At 42.0% G+C, this 18039-nt stretch overlaps 2 protein-coding genes across 2 annotated transcripts in view; both read left to right on the top strand.

Annotated features, from left to right (window-relative positions):
- The window catches only part of LOC134496677 (von Willebrand factor A domain-containing protein 5A-like), a 43721-nt gene that overhangs the window by 23020 nt on the left and 2662 nt on the right, over positions 1 to 18039 (top strand). Inside the window, exons 6-13 of the mRNA XM_063302387.1 lie at positions 2756 to 2873; positions 3020 to 3186; positions 3279 to 3367; positions 3593 to 3737; positions 4722 to 4801; positions 6324 to 6438; positions 7278 to 7446; positions 17163 to 17507. Coding sequence (XP_063158457.1) covers positions 2756 to 2873; positions 3020 to 3186; positions 3279 to 3367; positions 3593 to 3737; positions 4722 to 4801; positions 6324 to 6438; positions 7278 to 7446; positions 17163 to 17507 — 1228 coding nt within the window. The remainder of the gene's footprint in view (positions 1 to 2755; positions 2874 to 3019; positions 3187 to 3278; positions 3368 to 3592; positions 3738 to 4721; positions 4802 to 6323; positions 6439 to 7277; positions 7447 to 17162; positions 17508 to 18039) is intronic.
- On the top strand, positions 10886 to 17550 carry LOC134495524 (von Willebrand factor A domain-containing protein 5A-like). Its single transcript, XM_063301029.1, has 2 exons — positions 10886 to 11002; positions 17239 to 17550. Exons 1-2 carry the CDS (start codon positions 10968 to 10970, stop codon positions 17510 to 17512), a joined length of 309 nt encoding a protein of 102 aa, XP_063157099.1. The 5' UTR covers positions 10886 to 10967; the 3' UTR covers positions 17513 to 17550.

The following is an 18039-nucleotide window of genomic DNA, read 5'->3' on the forward strand; positions in this document are numbered from 1 at the left end:
TCCAAGGTTGTGTGCAAGGTAAGCCGCTCAGTGTACAAGTGATTTTGTTTATCTTGTTCTGCATAGAGGAGACTTTAGTTCTCTGCCCTGGTGGAGACAAATATTAATTCCTGTGGCACCTAAAATGTCTGGTCATCCTGCCTCAGTACTGCACCCAACCCATAGAGATTATAGCTACTCGTCTGGAAATTGAGTGGAACAGTGCCTGGACCTAAATCTTCTAGGTTTGGCAGTAAAGACCATCTTGGCCCCAGGGTAAGCAGCAACCACCCAGATCTGTCAGTTAACTTGGTACACCTTGAATGACATAAAGACAAAGACTTAGGGCAGTGGCCGTGGGGTTCCATAGAGGTGGGATGGGAAAGGGTGGTAGCAGTGAACATTCTGCATAGACAGACAGCGATGTTAGGCTGTCTTCAGGATGAGAATGAAGCCCAACTTTTAGGGCATCCTAATGTGTGCCAATTCTTTATAGGCACACTTCTATCACCACCATTATTCACTGTTTTCCTTACATGGGGACTTTTCATTGGTACTCAGGTCTACATGACTGTCCCCTCAAATCCACTGAACAGATTATGTCTAACATTTTTATTTGGAAACTAGCTTCTCATAACTCTGACTTGGAGCATTGGAAGATAGGGGAGCTCTAAAGGGGGATATGAGTGTGTTCCACCAGGACCTGGTGGTTCTGCTTTATGCCTAACATCTAATGCCATATTCCACCAAGCACAAGAAATTGTGGTTTTCAACTTCTGCCTAAACCACAAAGAATGCACCCAACTCAGACCAGAAGTATGCAGGGCTCTGTGGCTCTACCTCAAACAAATATTAGAAGGGTAAACAGCTGACCAGCAAAAAACCCCTGCCCTCCCATTCCTGCCTCAAAGTGTACTCTGTAAAGGACACATCTTTCTTAACAATAGGAACATTGTTAATGAACATTGTTGGGGAGGCTTCAGGGTGGATCTGTCTACTTTTATGAAACGTTGTAAACTAGATATGTTCACCTCTGCAGACACAGGCTTTGGTCCATATTGGGTCAGAAAGACTGCTATAAACTCAGGCCCACCCTATGAATACCACTTTTAGGTTGGCTCCATCTCTGGATATTGAGAATGGTAGTTGAACTTACCACAAAGCATCTTTCTAGTTGCCAGAAGAGGGATCCAAGCATATCCTACTTAGTCAGCAAAGAAGATTAAGAAAATACCCAAAGTGTCCCAAGAGTTGAGATGCTCATTGTTTTATGTGCTCTGTTATTAGTACCTTGTTCTTCTGTTCCACTGTCTTTGTTGCACGTTTTTCATGTTAAAGTGGAATTTACAAAAATGGAGGAATTAAACCAGTTAAATTCAGCTGAAGTCAATACATGTCACTGAAGTGAAAAGCTTTCTACCAAAGGACAGGAAGAAGCTTTACTGTAATGTGTCTTCTAGCTAGAAGAGGTAGAGTTAATCTTTGCCTGTCTAGTCCATCTTTTGATGACCAGAAATATACTTCATGGTAAGTCACACTAACTTTCTAAGAGCAAAGTGAAGTGACTATACAGTATTGTTTTGTTTAGTTGTGCTTTATGTAGCATGCTCCTTAGCATAGCTTTTCAGGCAGTATTAACCAGAGTACTGTGTGATATGGTGCTATTTGAGCTGTTCTACACCACTTGCCAAAAGTTTTGGCAAGCACTGTAAGAGAACATGTAACTTGCCTCTTCTGGCACTATTTGTTACAAGCTCCCTCTCCTCCTTCAATACTGCTCACTCCAAGCTTTGATAGGAAGACGAGCTACTCAGCCTTCTGTGGCTCTACTGACCAAAAACTTTGGTGAGTGCTGAGCAAGGATGTCCTGTTCACCTTCTTTGGCATGTTCTTGCTGAAGCTGGAAGAGTCTTCTGTTCAGCATAGCCTGTGAAGAAAAGGCTCCTGACTTTAGTGACTGACAGGTGTGAGATGGAGAAATTTCAAGGGAACACATTGCTACTTTGCTTTAGTGAAGAGAATCATGTCACCGCAGTGGCGTAGATCTCTGTGGTACAAATCTAAGTCACCCTGCATAGGATTAATATTGAGAAAGCATGCAATAAACATTGACCTGAATGAATTCACTGTGATAGTATTTACATATGGTTCAAGGTTGTTCTCAACATTCCATAAAGACGTTCTGTTACACCGTGGCTTGGTTCTCAGTGTCTCCTCTTGTATTCTATGAGTCTAAGAACAATAGTTGCTTCTAATTTCAGAGTATTGGATTACTAAGACTTGGAAAAGTAAGTTGGATCCTGCCCTTTATAAGCTAGTTAAGGCAGTAGCACCAAAAACTGGAGGGGCAGTACAGCAATGGATAAAACTTGTCCATATTTCAAAACATCTGTAAAAGCCAACCAAAATAGTCCTGTGATGATGAAATGTCCTACCAACTTACAAATCACAGCCATCAAAAACTAAATTCCACTTTATCATTTATTTGTTTTTGGAAGCACAAACACAACCAAGAAAAAGGAACAGTAAATATAGTATTTACCTTTCTAAACTGGCATTGTCCAAATGTGTTGTGACTACAACTTCCAGTTCTCATGATAAAGCAAGGAAGAACTTGTCAAGAGCTTAAGCTTGGCAAAGTGCAGTTGATTATCGAATAGTGAGACTGGATTATTACGAAGACAAACATGAGGGTGGAGAAGCACTTAATCACTCTGAATTTCATGCCTAGCCTACCTTTGAACCCTTGCTTGTGCTTATTCTGCCCCTGCCAAAGATTTCACTGGCTGGAGAGCATCATTTTGAGCAAGATGTGGAACTACTGATATATTATGAGGAGGAAGTTCATAAGCCCAGTGCCCTGCTTGAACCCGGGAAACCTGGGGCTGATGCAGGTGAGCAAAAACTATGGCTGGTGAAAGAGGAGGTTGTAACTTATGAGCCTGGGCCAAGTACAGATGTCCAGGGTAATGAACATCCTTAGGTGGAAATCTACTGCATCCCTGATGAGATGACTTTTCTTTCTTTTTCCTAAATATAGGCTCATTGATGGGGGACCCAGTGCTTCTGCTTACTATGTATCCCACCCTCTCTTCTCTAAAATCTGCTTTGAACGCAGCTGGTGAATTTGTGTTCTTGATAGATTGTTCTAATAGCATGAACGATACTTTGGGCCTGGATTCTTCATCCTGCATTCAGCAAGCCAAGGTACCATCTGACTGGATGAATGGGACAAAATAAGAAAAATTAATTGGGGGTAGCTAATTTCCACAGCAAGTTAACTGTAGCATCTGTTTTAGGAAACCCTGATCTACATTCTGAAGAGTCTCCCTCTTGGAAGTTACTTCAACATCTATGTATTTGGTTCTGACTACCATTCCTTCTACTCGTAAGCATCAGAAATGTGATATGCTGGCTGCTCCCATCTCCAACTCTTCACTTCTGCAGTGGTGTACTCCCCAGAAAAGTATGCCTGGCATCTACACTATTGTCTTTTTGGCTCCAGGCAAAGACTTTTTAATGGTCCAAGGCTTACTGCTGCAAGGTAGCATTTTGATAAATTTGATCTTAGAACTAAGCCCTTGTATCATTTCTGCTCCGGTTTTCTTCATAGGCAGAGTGTCAGATATACTCAGGAGACCATGTTAGAGTCTGTCAAGAAGGTGAAGGAATTGCAGGGCAGCATGGGAGGCACACAGATTCTCCAACCACTGAAGGCAATTTACAGTCAACCATGCCAGGAAGGATACATTTGTCAGGTACTAAGTGTTAAGATTAAATTCTTGTAAATTTTGTAGGAAATATATACAGTATATCTTTATACACACAAACCTTCGTTTACACATTATAATTTCAGTTTCAAACATGCTCCAGCACATACCCCAACATAGTTTATTCAGAAGTGCAAAAACCCTGGATTTATTCCTAGGTTGTGCCAAGCTACTCTTTGACTGTGGTTTAGTGGAATACTTTTGTTCTTAGGGTCAGTGCAGGCAACTGAACAGTTTCTTCCCTATAGTGCTTATACAGAAAGAATTTGAACCAGGGGACTTCCATTGGCCAATGGACAGTATTGAATGTTTTATTGCCAAAGCCATTGTTCTAACTGCTAAAGAAAATGTTCACATCTGAAATTATCTGGTTAAAATAATTTGGTATGATTGTCACCCCCATAGTACAGTTCCAGGAATACAACGTGGACAAGTCCCTATAGTCACCAGAAATTAAGCAACTTGAAGGAGGACTTATGATGCTGATCACCCTCATAGCATAGTTTTCTCCAATCTGGTGCCCTACTGATGTATTTAACTACAACTTCCATAGTACCTAGGAATTATGAGTTGCACCTAGTATATCTGGAAGGAATCAGGTTAGAAAAGGCTGCTGGAGCATATCATCGACATAACATAGAAATTTCAGAATTTGTAGGGCCAAGCAATCCAAATAAATTTGTATCTAATTAAACGAAATATTTGTCTATCTAGCTAACACCATCTGCTTTCAGAGTATCCACTTAAAACACATTTTCTTCCCTACCTCTTCATTTTAATAATATACTTGATACAATCTGGTTTATTATTTCAAATGCTTTCATATTCCTGTGGGTTAAATTAATTATAGGTGTCACCTGTATTTCCTACTTGTTACTTGCTTAGGGCTTATCTGGAGATTGTAAGGAAGAAGAATGGAACCATCTTGCCAAAATTTTGCTTCATTTATTAGATTTCCCCCTTTTTCCTTAGCTGTTTGTGTTCACTGATGGAGAGGTATGTAACTCAATGCAAGTCATTAAAGAAGTTCAAAGTCACAGCAATACCCACAGGTAAGTTCATAATATAAAACAGAAATATGAGTTGATGGCTGTAGAAGGGGCATCTAAGTCTATTAGAAGCTCAGGAGAAGTACATGTAGTCCTTGTTTGGCAACCACAGTTGGGACTGGCAACTCTGTTGCTAAGCAAAGCAGTCGCTATGTGGGAAATCATGTGGCCATGACTGTTCTTTCCTTCCCCCACCCCACCCTTTGGAATGCTCACCCCCTCAGCTCTGGGATAGCCAGCTTGAAACTGGCAAGACTAATCAGTTTCACACCTTCAGCTTTTGCTTCCCTCCTAACCACTGCCTCACCCTCTGGATTGCTCAGCCCAGCACTGGGATGATTAACAAGAATGGAATTAATGTTTGTATTTACATTCATTGGAAAGGAAAGGATTATAAGAAAGTAAGCAAGCATACAATGGGGAATATACATTGAAAGCAATGCACTGGCACTGGCAGCAACAAGCACACTATGCAGAGAGCCCAGTGTATTCCCCATTGCATGCCTGCTTACTCTCTTATAATCCCTTCCTCTCAATCTCTGTAGCCAGGTGGGGGGAATGTGTCAGGCACAGGAGAGATTGCCTATAGAAATTGCTTGTTTATTTTCTTCATCCCCCCCTCTCCCCTTGCAGAGTGGAGAGATTGGGGAGGAAGGGATTTCTGACTGTAATGACGATTGTATAACTGAGGGATGCTGTGAAGGTTATAAATGTGGGCATTGGTCATAACATTATTTTTTCAGCACCATCATAACTTCAAATAGTTGCTGAATGAGGCAGTCAGTAAGCAAGGACTACCTGTATGGGCATTGAGCCTCCCTGCTTTCTTCTTATGGTGATCTTTGTCCATATAATTTTTTTTCTCCATTGTTTTAAGCCCATTGAAGTCAGTGGCCCAATAACTGGGAGTTTGCATGGAAACTGGAAATACTGGAAAAAACAGATTAGTTGAGAATCTGAGAGTAGCCAGCATTCTCTTGGAGATGGTGGTTCACCAGATGCACCTGGGAATCCCACAAGTAGGAGCTGAAGTCCTTTTCTCCCATTGTTGCTACCGTGCATATATAAAAGCAAACTGTCCAAGTGCCTGGAGGCAGCCATCAGTTATCAAGGCCAGTAGCCATTGATAGACCTGTCCCCTAGAAATTGGTCTCATCTCCTTTTGAAGCTGAGCTAATCTGGCTTTATCATGAATGAAAAGTAGCAGTTCATCTGATATTTCAGATACTGACAATATTTTGGATGCTCTGTATGTGGCAAAGGAGACAAATGTTTCCAATTGCTTTTCTTCCCCAAGATTCCTGGTAGAGTCATATGCTTATTGGTCCTGAATGGAGACTTGTGGTAGCAGGAACTTTAAGGATAGGTCCAGACTAAATTTAGAACTGACTGGCTTTTCAGATCCTTTGAGATTTTGATATGTAATAGCCATAATGACTAGTTCATGAACATCAGTAGCGGATACATTTTGCACTGCTATTTTGTGAGTTAAAATAAGCTTTGTTTTCTATCATTTCCATTTTAGATGTTTTTCATTTGGAATTGGTGAAGGGGTCTCTACCCACCTAATAAAAAGTATTGCTGAAGCAGGCTATGGCTATGCTGAATTCATCAAATGCAAGGAGGAAATGCAGACCAAAGTGAGTTACAAACATTTTGCCTCCCTCTCCAAAAGCTTTTAGATCCCACCCACATGTGGGGAAGAGCTGAAGATTTGTGAAAAAATAGACTTTAAGTTTGAGGGTGCCAGGTCCCAGATATCTTCAGTTCAAGCTGGGAAAGATAACTGGTCTGAAGCTCTGAAAAGCTCACATATTGCAGTAAGCCAAAAATTTGTTTCTTTAGTCTATCACAAAGGAAGACAATATTTTGATAGCTGAGGATTGTTGGAAGAACCATGGTGTAATGGGGTGGATCATATTACAGATATGAATGGGCCCGGGATCATCGGTTTTTTCTTCTACATTTGGGGTGATTTTTTCTTTATTTTATTATATAAATGGTGCTAAATATACCTTAGAACTTCTGAGTAAACTAAAGTTTATTGTGTTTCCTACTATAAAATGATAAATAATTCTGCCACCCATTTTTCAGCTCTGGTGGGCAGAGTCCAGAGTCTGAAAAAGAAAAAAAAAGCTTTCAAGGGATGCATATTGACCTTGGGCCTCAAGTTGCCATACCTTGCTTTTTGGCTTCTTACGATGTATAAACACAGCCATTGGATTTTGTAAACCATCCTTTGTGGCCCAGAATGTTATGTGAGCCAGGTCACTACAGCTTGATCTGCAAACCATGTGTGAATTCAGCCTGTGCTCATGTAGAACAGACTGGACAAGATGCCTCCATAGTCTGAACAGGAAAGGTACCTTCATGTCACCTGGTTTTCTGAACCTACTAAGAACAAAATGTGGTGTGATACATGCCATACTTCCCCTTAACAAACCATGAGAGTTTTTTCTGCAAGATCTTTCTTCTACAGGCCTTGTGCTCTATGAAGCGAGCCTTACAACCAAAAGTGAAGGACATCTGTCTTCATTGGGATTTGCCTTCTGGGCTTGAGGCTGTGCTTGTGCAACCCATTCCACAGGTCATATTTGCAGGAGAATGTTGTCTTATCTATGCTCAAATCAGTGGGCAGCAGCAGGCAAGTAGCCTCAAACTCTCTTATCTAAAATATTAGAAGCTAGTAAAATTGATGTGTGAGGTTCTGCATTATAAGCATAAGAGGCAAACAGATGACATGGTCTTACTTTGTGATAAAAATGGATTGAGTGACCCATTGCCTCATCATTTAGATGGCTACTTGTAGTCTGCATAAAATTAAAAAGTAAAAAGTATTACATCCTATGCCCAGAAAGCTAAGTTTTATAAATAGATAAACTGTACAATGTATTATATGAGAGTATATAATTTCTGTATTGGAGCTGTACAGCCATTGTAGCAATGCTTTCTCCGCAAGCCCATCTGGAACAGAAGGATCTAGTTCAGGAGTCTTAAGCTGGTGGACCATGAAATGTGTATAGCCCTCCTAGTCACTTGCTGTACCCACACTTTGTGTTAAGGCACTGTCACAGCCTGGACTGAGCCTCTCAGCTCACCGCTGGGATCACTGATGGAAGCTCCACCAGGAGAATATCCATGTTTCTAGTGTTTAGACAAGGACAGAGGGCCTCCAGCCTTTGCAGTTGGAGCCATACTTTCCTCCTGGTGAAATTTGCTGAGAGATGTTTCACCATTGTTGCTTCCTAACTCTTCAATCCTTTCCCATTATCCTTTTTCACCCTAACAGCCTTTAAGCAGAAGGAGATGTTATTGGAATCCTATGGAATCTGCCCCACTGTGGTCAGACAGGCTTCATTCCCTGCCCTGTAAGGAAACAAGAGTCCTGGCCTCTTCCTCTTGCATTCCAGGTTCAAGGGGTCACTGGATTTCTTCTAGCCCTTCATCTGGGTGTAGCTGGAAGAAGAAGGACCTCAATCTTTATGTACAGGCAGAGAGTCACAAGAGGAGACAAACATTCACACTGTCAATGGGTGCAGAGATTGTCTAGATAAACTGAAGGTTCTTTAAATAAAGATATGCAGTAGCTGTGTGAAACCAGAGTAACAGTGACACTTTATTTATTTTCTTAGGCAAAGCTAGCTCCATACACCATTCATGCACCCAGTCTCTTTGGACCCCAGTCAAGCAGGTTTGGCCAAGGTACTGCTAGAGCGGGATGGGAGAAGTCTGGCCCTCCTTTCTTTGCTTCACTTAATTTTATGCCAAAAGTTGCTGAGCAGATTCAGAGACTTGTGTCTTTTGCCCTGAGGTTGGATGATGTAGAAATCATCCCTTTCCTCTTGCGCTTTGCTGCAGTGACCAGACCTTTTCAATATACCCCTTGGGGCTCCCTGCTCCCTGTTTGCACTTGTTTTCAGCTTGTAGCAGATAGTTCGCAAGGTCACAAAGATGTCTTTGCTCTTGCTAAAAAAACAACTTTCCTTTTAACCTGGCTTATAATAGAGGCTCTGAGAGATGTGACCTTGCCTCACCCACCCTGCTGGCCTCTGCTCTTTTACTGAGCTGGAAAGGAGGAAGCCATGGAGATATAGGAAATGCAGTGGTCTCCCCACGTGTCTGCTACCCATCCCTCCTAACTCCCTCACTGTGGCTTCCTTCCCTCGCTGAGTAGTAGGAACAAGCATGTTCTCTAGTGCGGACTTAACCTGTCTTATTTCTGACGCTATTCCCACACCTCCCCAACCCAAAAGAGGCTGGTCCTGCTTTCCGCTACTTTCCTGTGAGGTGAGGGTTAGGCTCAAGTCTTCAACTTGATTCAAAACCCCAAGCCTTCCCCATTAATGCTTCCTCACTGATTATAACTGGAAACCACCAAATGGGATATTTTTTTTCCTGTTTTCCATTCAATGAAACAGACTAAATTTGCAGGAATTATAGCCTTTTATGATAGGATAACACGTGCCATGTTGAAGAGCAAGTGCTATTTTTTTTTCCTTTGAGAACTGCCAATATCATTGTTGGTCCTTAGCAGAACTGGAAATAATTGTCAGGCATAGTTGCCTTTTCTGAGAGGATAAATCCTGGCAAGCTTCATATAGCTAGGTTCAAGGTTTTTATATAATTATTCAACAACCACCAAACCAAATATTTGAGTTGATTTTCAGTCGATATTGTAAAACTTGTCAGATAAGTCACCAAACTGAAATGGTTAAAAAGTAACTTTATTTCTTTAATGTAATAAATTAATGCTTAATGGTGTAGGGTGATACTCCTCATATTAGAAAGTTTCGTACAATCTATGAAAAGGCTTCAGTATTGTAGCCCTTGAGCTAGCTCCTGTGTGGCCTTCATGGCGATTTGAGTCCAAGATCCTTGTACTAGCTTTCTAGACATTAGGAAACACTACAGAACTTGGCTTCATTTGATGTTTTATGTGCACCATGTAAAATTGATCCCTATCTTTGCAAGTATGAAGACTGCCACATTTCTCTTCACTTCTGTGTTATCCAGAGATGGTGGCAGTGCTGGTGAGCAATATATACCAAAAATATTTTTTGGGTAACATACCCCCCCACCAAAAAAAATCTGCCACCATAATTTGAAGGTCTACTGGCAGATCTTGATACAATCCAGGGACTACAAAAATGGGACTAGGACTACAAAAATGAGACCATATCATCCACAGACCTTAGGTTGCCCATCTCTAGCCTAAGACAAATAAGTAGGCTGAGAGACCCAGTATTGTTTCTGTGTATAATCTCAGGAAAGCTGAATGGGACCTATGTTATTTAGTGTGCAGTCTTTATCTTCAGGCTAAGTCTAAATTGCAGAATTCATGGCCATATCATATGACACAATTTTTGGCTTCTATGCTGCTTTTTTTTGGGGGGGGCAGCTTCTCATCTGATAAAAAGTTCAGGACTTGGCACTAAAAAAAGGGGCAAGGCTTTGATTGCATGGACCCTGCCATCATCTTGATTTTTTTTACCCCCTTCCTTGGAGGCTCCTGTACTCTGGGACCATTTGGGACCAAAGATACTACCCAGTTATGAACGTAAGGGCTTTTCTTGTGCTTGTGTGGACCAGACTGACACTTTTTGAAATGGTTCTTAGCATCACTTTGCAGCCACAAAAGATAGTGTTTCTTTTTCTCCCACTTTTGCAAAGAACTGGAGGGAAATATAATACCCCAACCCTAAATCCCTAGTGCTCCATTTTTTCCCCCAAGGCCATCATGAAATTGAAACTTAGGGCCTGCCCTATTTAGAACAGTATGTGGGTATGTGGAAGGAAAAACTTGCATTTGTGCTGAGTGGTAACAGTGCAGAAAGTATATCCTTGTTCATCCTTCTATAATAATATGTCCTCATTGCAAATAAAATAACATTTTAGAAAGTATAAAAATCAAGTGTGCTGCAGTTATTCTGTTCTACAGCATCAGTGATAAGCTAAGTGAATTTCTCCTCTTGGGAAAGAGGGCTTTGTGAGAGGCTCTTTCAGACTCTCCTCTTGGTCAGAGGGTTACCATATTTCAGTTTCTCAAATCTGAATCACCTGTTCTTATTCACAGGTTTCTTTGACACCTTTATTTTTATAGATTTCAGGTGAATTGGAGGGTTCTGTTGAGCTCCAGTACACGTCAGAATGCCAGATTTTCAGAGAGAGGATGGCCTTCTCTCTCCACCTTCAGGAGAATGACAGGTTGTACTACCATCCCATAACTTGCTTATACTATCATCCAACTTTCTAGAATGCATGCTTCCAAAGAACATTTCTGCTGGGAGCATGTGCTTCTCCAGTGCCTGTACTACAGAGACATTCATACTAGCCTCATCTCACCATTACTGCATCAATACCCGGGGCGCACGGGACAATTCTCTACCTCCCTGCTGCTTTCAGATACCAACTCTGCTATGACATACAATGTTGCCAGATTCTGCGCAACAGTGCTCAACATTGGTCAGGTGATCACCTGTGCCATAACCTAGACTTAATGATCACCTAGTTCACCATATTAGAGTGCTCTGCAATTTGATAGATATAGTCTTCCACATACTAAGCTTTTATGCCCCCCTATACCCGTCTAATGCTCCTACCCCTTCTTTTAGATTCTTATAGACTTTTCTATATGCTTTCTGTTTTAATATCTTCTAGCTTTTCATACATACATACATACATACATACAGGTAGTCCTTGACTTACTACCACAATTGGTACCAGAATTTCCATTGCTAAGTGATGTGGTCATAAAATGAGACACCACATGACTGCATTGCTTAGTGACGGCAATCCCGGCACTCCCTCTTTCTGTTGTTAACTGAGAATCATGGATTATTAAGTGAGTACCCACCCCAATCCAAGTCATTCCTGGCTTGGTTCCTCCCAGCCCTGAGCCTCAGTAAGGTAAGGGACTGACTCCAACTCCCCTTACCCGCCTGTCTTTCCTCCATCTCTGCCCTTTTGGCCACCCTGCACCCTGCCTTGCAGGGCTGCAAGCAGCCCCAGAACCATGTGGCTCTGAGGCTGCTTTCCATGCCCTGGGAAGCCGCAGCCACCCCAGCCCAGTTCCAGCTGCAGTCACCCTTGCCGCTCTGTACTCTGAGCCCCCTGCCACCCTGCGTTCCACAGTTCCAGGTGACCTTCACTGTCTTCTTACTCCTGATGATGATGAAGCATGTCCAGCCTGGCTGCTAGGCCAGGCTGGGGCTGGGTGTCATGGTCACCGTTGCGATGTTTGCGACATCGTAACGGCTTGCATGCCAGAGTGTTGACACGTGTCCCTGGCTGGGAGGGTGCGGCCGATAAACCTTACAAAGGAAGGAATGTGTTTGGGCTATCTCTTGCATAGCAAGGTCTTATCGCCTGGTAATCGACCATTTACAGGGAAATCTGTAGGTCGATGTCTGGAAGGATTGCGTCTGGGCTACCGATGCATATCAAGGTCTGATTGCCCGGTAATCGACCATTCTCAAGTAAATGGGTCAGGCGGTGCCCGGGAGGAATGGGGTTGGACCTTCTCTCGCATACCAAGGCTTGATTGCCTGTTAATCCGTAGAGCTCGTTAGGAGCACCCGGGAATGTGGGGGTGGAGCGCTGTTTGACACGATACTATTTAGTTTGAGTTTTGGCGCGCTTTTCTCATTCTCACCTTTTTTGCCTATGTGCACTCTATTCTAAATAAAGAACCAGAACTTAAACTTTGATTTAGAGTCTGAGTCTCTTATTTAGTTTAAGGCATTCATCACACTGGGCTTCCTGCTGCAAAAAAAAGGGAGCAAAAAGCAGCCCCAGAGCTGCAGCACACCAAAAAGCCCCTTTGCACTGCACTCCTGGGCTGGGCTGGGCTTCGTGCTGTGGGGGGCGGGGGGGGGGAGGAAAGCATGCTCTGGTGTGATTCAACTCCTGCAAGATGCTTCCCAGGGCAAATGCTCTTTGGTGTCTTTTTGTGCTGCAGGAAAAAAGAAGTAAAAGCGCAGTGCAAAAGGGACTTTGTTGTCTTTGCTAGCGAGCACCAGTTGTACAAGGTCAACAGCATTTGCTAACTTGCATTTCCTAGCAACTGGTATTAAGGAATGTTGGACTCTGGTGAAAAGTGTTGGTGGTTTTCCTACTAATGATTAAGACTGCTATTGTACCTAATCATTTTGGCCGGGTGAAGAGGTTGTATTTGATTGTCTCCTTTCACGTGCTTCATGCAAATCGCCTGGGGGGAGGAACTGCCCGGACTTGTTTTTTTACTTCCTCTTTTTCTCTCTGCCGATATGTAGCAAGCCAGGAGAGCTAAGTCCTTTAAATATGTTTTGCTTTTGTTTTGCTTTCTGTAAATAAATTATTTTTATAGAAATGCCTGGTGTGTGTGACTTTTCTGATCTCTCCTGGGCTAAAGGCTTTCCCAGCATTCTGCCAACAGGTTATGGGCCCAGTAAACAGCCCAGTAAAACCCAGAGAGAAAAGAGAGATCAGCTCCACACCTCATGCACAATTTAAAGGCAGGTAGTGAAGACCTGTGAAGATTTTCTTTGGAGCCACCTGGAGATTTTCCAGCAACTTCTGGTCTACAGGACAAAGAAGCCAGCTGAGATGACTTGCAAAAGAAGGAAGAAGCCATGGCTACCTCCCAGCCCTCAGCGATGCCTCTGGAGCGCCTATCAGAGACCAACTATTTGAATTGGGCCCTGAAGATGGAGATGTATCTTCGCAGAGAGAATCTTTGGCTGCCAATTGGTGAGCAAAACCCCCCAAATCCCAGTGCTGAATGGCTGAGACAGGATGAGTGGGCTAGAGCCACCATTATCTTGGGAGTTGAGGACAATCAGCTAGTCCACGTGCGAGGCATGCAGTCTGCAAAGCAACTTTGGGACACTTTGAGAGACTTGTATGTAAAGGCAACAGCAGGGAGTAAAGTTACTCTGACGAAAAAGCTGTACAGAGCCTACCTTGCAGAAGGAGATAGCCTTCCTGAGTACCTGCATTATATTCAGCAGCTGTTTGTTGAGTTGCAGGAGAGAGGAATGGAATTTACACCTCTAACAAAATCATATATCCTCCTGTCCTCACTGAATGAAACGTGGGACACGCTGATTTGTACCCTGGAGGCTATGCCTGAAGCAGACCTCACCCCATCGTATGTTACACAGCGCTTACTCGCTGAATGGGAGAAGAGAGAGGAAAGATCCCCCCCCATCTCTTCTGGAAAGTTGCAATACCAGAAAATGAGGGAAAAGAAGGGAAAGGAACCTGAGGCTACAGCGCTAGCCAGCCAGCGATGCTTCACTTGTGGTTCAGCTGGACATTTGCAAAGAGACTGTGCCATGAGACCCAAGAGTAGAAAGACAGAGAAGAAAAACACAAGGGCAACACAGAAGAAGGCTCTTCAGACAACCCAGATTGCACAGGTTGCTGAGAAGGGTAATTCTGATGTATGGGTGTTAGATTCTGGGGCCAGTTGTCATTTATGTAATTGTAAAAGCTCTTTTGTGTCACTGTCTAAAACTGAAAGACAAAGTGTATCTTTGGCTGATGGGTTTGTAACCAAAATTATGGGACAAGGTTTTTATATTTATCCTGCTTGGGAGAAACTGTAAAAGGTGTGTTGTATGTGCCAAATTTACAATCAAACCTTTTATCTGTGGCACAATTGGCTGCAACAGGGTATATCATAACATTTAAGAAAAATGGTTGTGAGATATGTAAAAATGGGAAATTGTGTGCTACTGGTATGTTAAAAGACTCCTTGTACATTGTGTAAAATGCAAGGAAGCCAAGCTGCAAGGCTGCAGTTGGCAACACACCATATCATGACCAATGTGTACACCTGATGCACAGGAGACTTGGTCATGCTAATTACAAGTATATAGCACAAATGCCACAGCTGTGTGCTGACCTAAAGATAAAACCCTGTGATAAATACTTAGATTGTGTAGTTTGCAAAGAATGCAAAACACTAAAAGCTCCTGTGAGTAAGCACAGTGACAGAGTTACAACTAGACCTTTGGAAATTGTACACTCTGACATTATTGGTCCTTTTGCTCCAAGTCTTGGACAAGCAAGGTATGCAATGACCATCATTGATGATTTCTCAAGATACACATTTATCTACATCTTAAAACATAAAGATGAGGCATTTGAGAAATTTAAAAGTTTTGTGACATGGGCAAATGGAAAATTCCCTAGGCCTGTATCTGCACTCCAATGTGATAGAGGAGGAGAACACCTTTCTCACAAATTCAGAAGGTTCCTAGTGGAAAAGGGGATAGAACAAATTCTTTCTAACCCTTACACCTCTCAGCAAAATGGTGTTGCTGAAAGAAAGGGCAGAACCTTGCAAAATGCAATGGAATGCATGATTAAAGATTCACAATTATCTTTTAAGTACTGGGGAGAGGCCATATCTATTGCCACTTATGTACAAAACAGATTGTATAACTCTGTGATTCAGGACACTCCATTCCATTTGTTTTATGGTGTGAAACCAAAGGTAAACCATCTGAGAGTGTTTGGTAGCACTGCTTGGGTTCATATTCCAAAACAACAGAGAAGGAAAGGAGGCCCCACAACAAAGAAAGCCATCTTTGTTGGCTATGAACAAAGCCAGAGGAGCTACAGGTTCATAATGGGAGAGAAATTAATAATTAGCAAAAGTGCTTCTTTTGCTGAACAAAACTGGTGGAGATTAAATTCTAGCTCTCCAGTTGATCTGACCACCACAAGAGAACAGCAAGGACTTGCTGATGGTGATCTTTTGCCTGATGAGGACATTAAACCAGAAAAGCAAACTGAATCTCTGTCTGATGAGACAGATGCTTCTCAGGAAAGTGATAGGAGTCAAAATTTAAGCCCTGTATTACCTCGCAGATCTCAGAGAAGTAATAAAGGCGTTCCTCCATCACGTTTTCAGGCTGAAACAGTGAAGGCTTTTCACGTATTCACAGAACCTGAGTCTTTAGAACAAGTGAATGCTTTACCACCTGAGATTGCACAAAATTGGCATTCTGCCATGCAACAGAAATTAGCATCCTTGAAAGAAAATAAAACATGGAAACTGGTAAATCTACCTCCCAATGAACGCTGTCTGGGTTGTAGGTGGGTTTTCAAACTAAAAAGGGATGCTGATGGCAAAATCCAAAAATATAAAGCAAGGTTGGTTGCAAAAGGGTTCACTCAAAGGAAAGATTTAGACTTTGACAAGACTTTTGCACCAGTTACTAAAGGTGAATCCATTAGATTACTGTTTAAAGTTGCTGCACTGAAAGGAATGTCAGTTAACCACTATGACATTCAGACTGAATTTCTCTATGGTGATTTAGACCACAAATTATACATGCAGCAACCCCCTGGCTATGAAAAAGGGGAGAATCTAGTCTGTGAACTGCAGAAGTCAATCTATGGGTTAAAACAAGCTGCTAGATCCTGGAACCAAAAAGTAGATGAAAAACTGCAGAATTTTGGTTTTGAAAAAGGAAAAGCAGATCCCTGTGTATATATGAAGAAAGACAAACAAGGCTGTATGTATCTGTGCATTTATGTTGATGATTTGCTGCTGTTCACATCAACAGAAAAACAAAGGCTTGATTTTGAAGCCTGCATGAAAAGCCATTTCACATTAAAAAGCCTTGGAATTATAACAACCTAGGTTTGGAAAAACACAGGAAGAAGAATGGTAGCTTTCTGTTAAACCAAAGGGGAGATAATGGTAAAATAATGTGAATGAAAAGACATACAGAGTTGTCAAAGAAGATTGGTTTGCATCTTAATCTATAGTGTAAAAAGGGGAGTGTTGGTGGTTTCCCTACTAACAATTAAGACTGCTATTGTACCTAATCATTTTGGCCGGGTGAAGAGGTTGTATTTGATTGTCCCCTTTCACGTGCTTCGTGCAAATCGCCTGGGGGGAGGAACTGCCCGGACTTGTTTTTTTACTTCCTCTTTTTCTCTCTGCCGATATGTAGCAAGCCAGGAGAGCTAAGTCCTTTAAATATGTTTTGCTTTTGTTTTGCTTTCTGTAAATAAATTATTTTTATAGAAATGCCTGGTGTGTGTGACTTTTCTGATCTCTCCTGGGCTAAAGGCTTTCCCAGCATTCTGCCAACAAAAAGTCTCTTCCTTCCATGGTGGTGACTGCTATTTTCTGCTACCCAGATTCACCCAGTGGGAGAGGGAAATCAAATTGGGCTGGGTTTTCTTAAGAGAAATTTTGTCCCTGTCACTGCAGAATCAACCTTCTGGTCTATGTTCCAAAAATCATCAGTGAAGGACATCTTGCTCAAATACTTGGAACCCTAGGTTCTGTGAATGAAAGACAAGAACTTTAAATATTCTCTTTGAGGATGCACATGATTCAAATATACATATTTTTCTCTAGAATTTTGTGGAATGCTGTGCTGTACGTTCCCTTCTCAAGCACTCTCTCATGTCTCCTTTGCTGTACATTCCTCCAGGTTTCCTATTCACCGGTTGGCAGCTCAGGCCCTTTTGCAAAATCTGAAGGGAGCAACTTCAGTGAAAAAGCAGAACTTGGCATTGGAGACAAGCTTGAGCTCCAGAGTGTTGTGTGACCAGACTGCCTATGTGGTAGTAAACACAGACCTGGGCAAGCCACTGCAGACTTCTCTTTACTTCCAAAGAATTCCTGTTGCCTGCCCATTCAACTTGTGCAACCGTCGTTTGATAAATCCTAAACCGATGGTAGAAGAAGTCGTGAACATCAGTTAGAGCTATATATGTTTTCCTGTTGGGGGTCAAGAGGATATTGTGTTACTTTATTTCTCCAATAACTTATTAATGATATAATTAGAATATAAGGGGAATGGATTGTGCATGGTTTTCCTAGTTGTGTGCAGGAAATTTAGACATTTTTGGCTTAGACTGGAAGATAAATATGTGAGGTATTGTCCAGTCATACCTGGTTTTCCATCTGAGAAGAGCTGCTTAACAATAAGAACAGTTCAGCAATAGAGCTAATTACCCAGTGAGTTAGAAAAGGTAAATACCTTCTCAAATCAAGCTCAGCTCCTGGTGACTGCATGGGTATGTCATCTATATGTAAATTCCTCCAACCAGCACATATTTTAAGTTAGGATTGCACTGTTAGTCAGTAGAAATATTATTAAAATTAGGATTGTACTGTTACTTTGCAGGAACAAAATATCCACAGCATTCTTACTCAGTTTGTCTATTTCTCATCTGTTCCCACTATCCAAACATCACCTCCAGACATGTCCATGTCCTTTGTTTCTTCC

Source organism: Candoia aspera, chromosome 4 (assembly GCF_035149785.1).
Source record: "Candoia aspera isolate rCanAsp1 chromosome 4, rCanAsp1.hap2, whole genome shotgun sequence".
NCBI classification, from domain to species: domain Eukaryota; kingdom Metazoa; phylum Chordata; class Lepidosauria; order Squamata; family Boidae; genus Candoia; species Candoia aspera.

Coding starts and splice junctions, on each gene's coding strand:
- LOC134495524 (XM_063301029.1), top strand. CDS start 10,968: ATGGCCTTCTCTCTCCACCTTCAGGAGAATGACAG. Junction 11,003..17,238: donor CACCTTCAGGAGAATGACAG/GTTGTACTACCA, acceptor ACATTCCTCCAG/GTTTCCTATTCACCGGTTGG.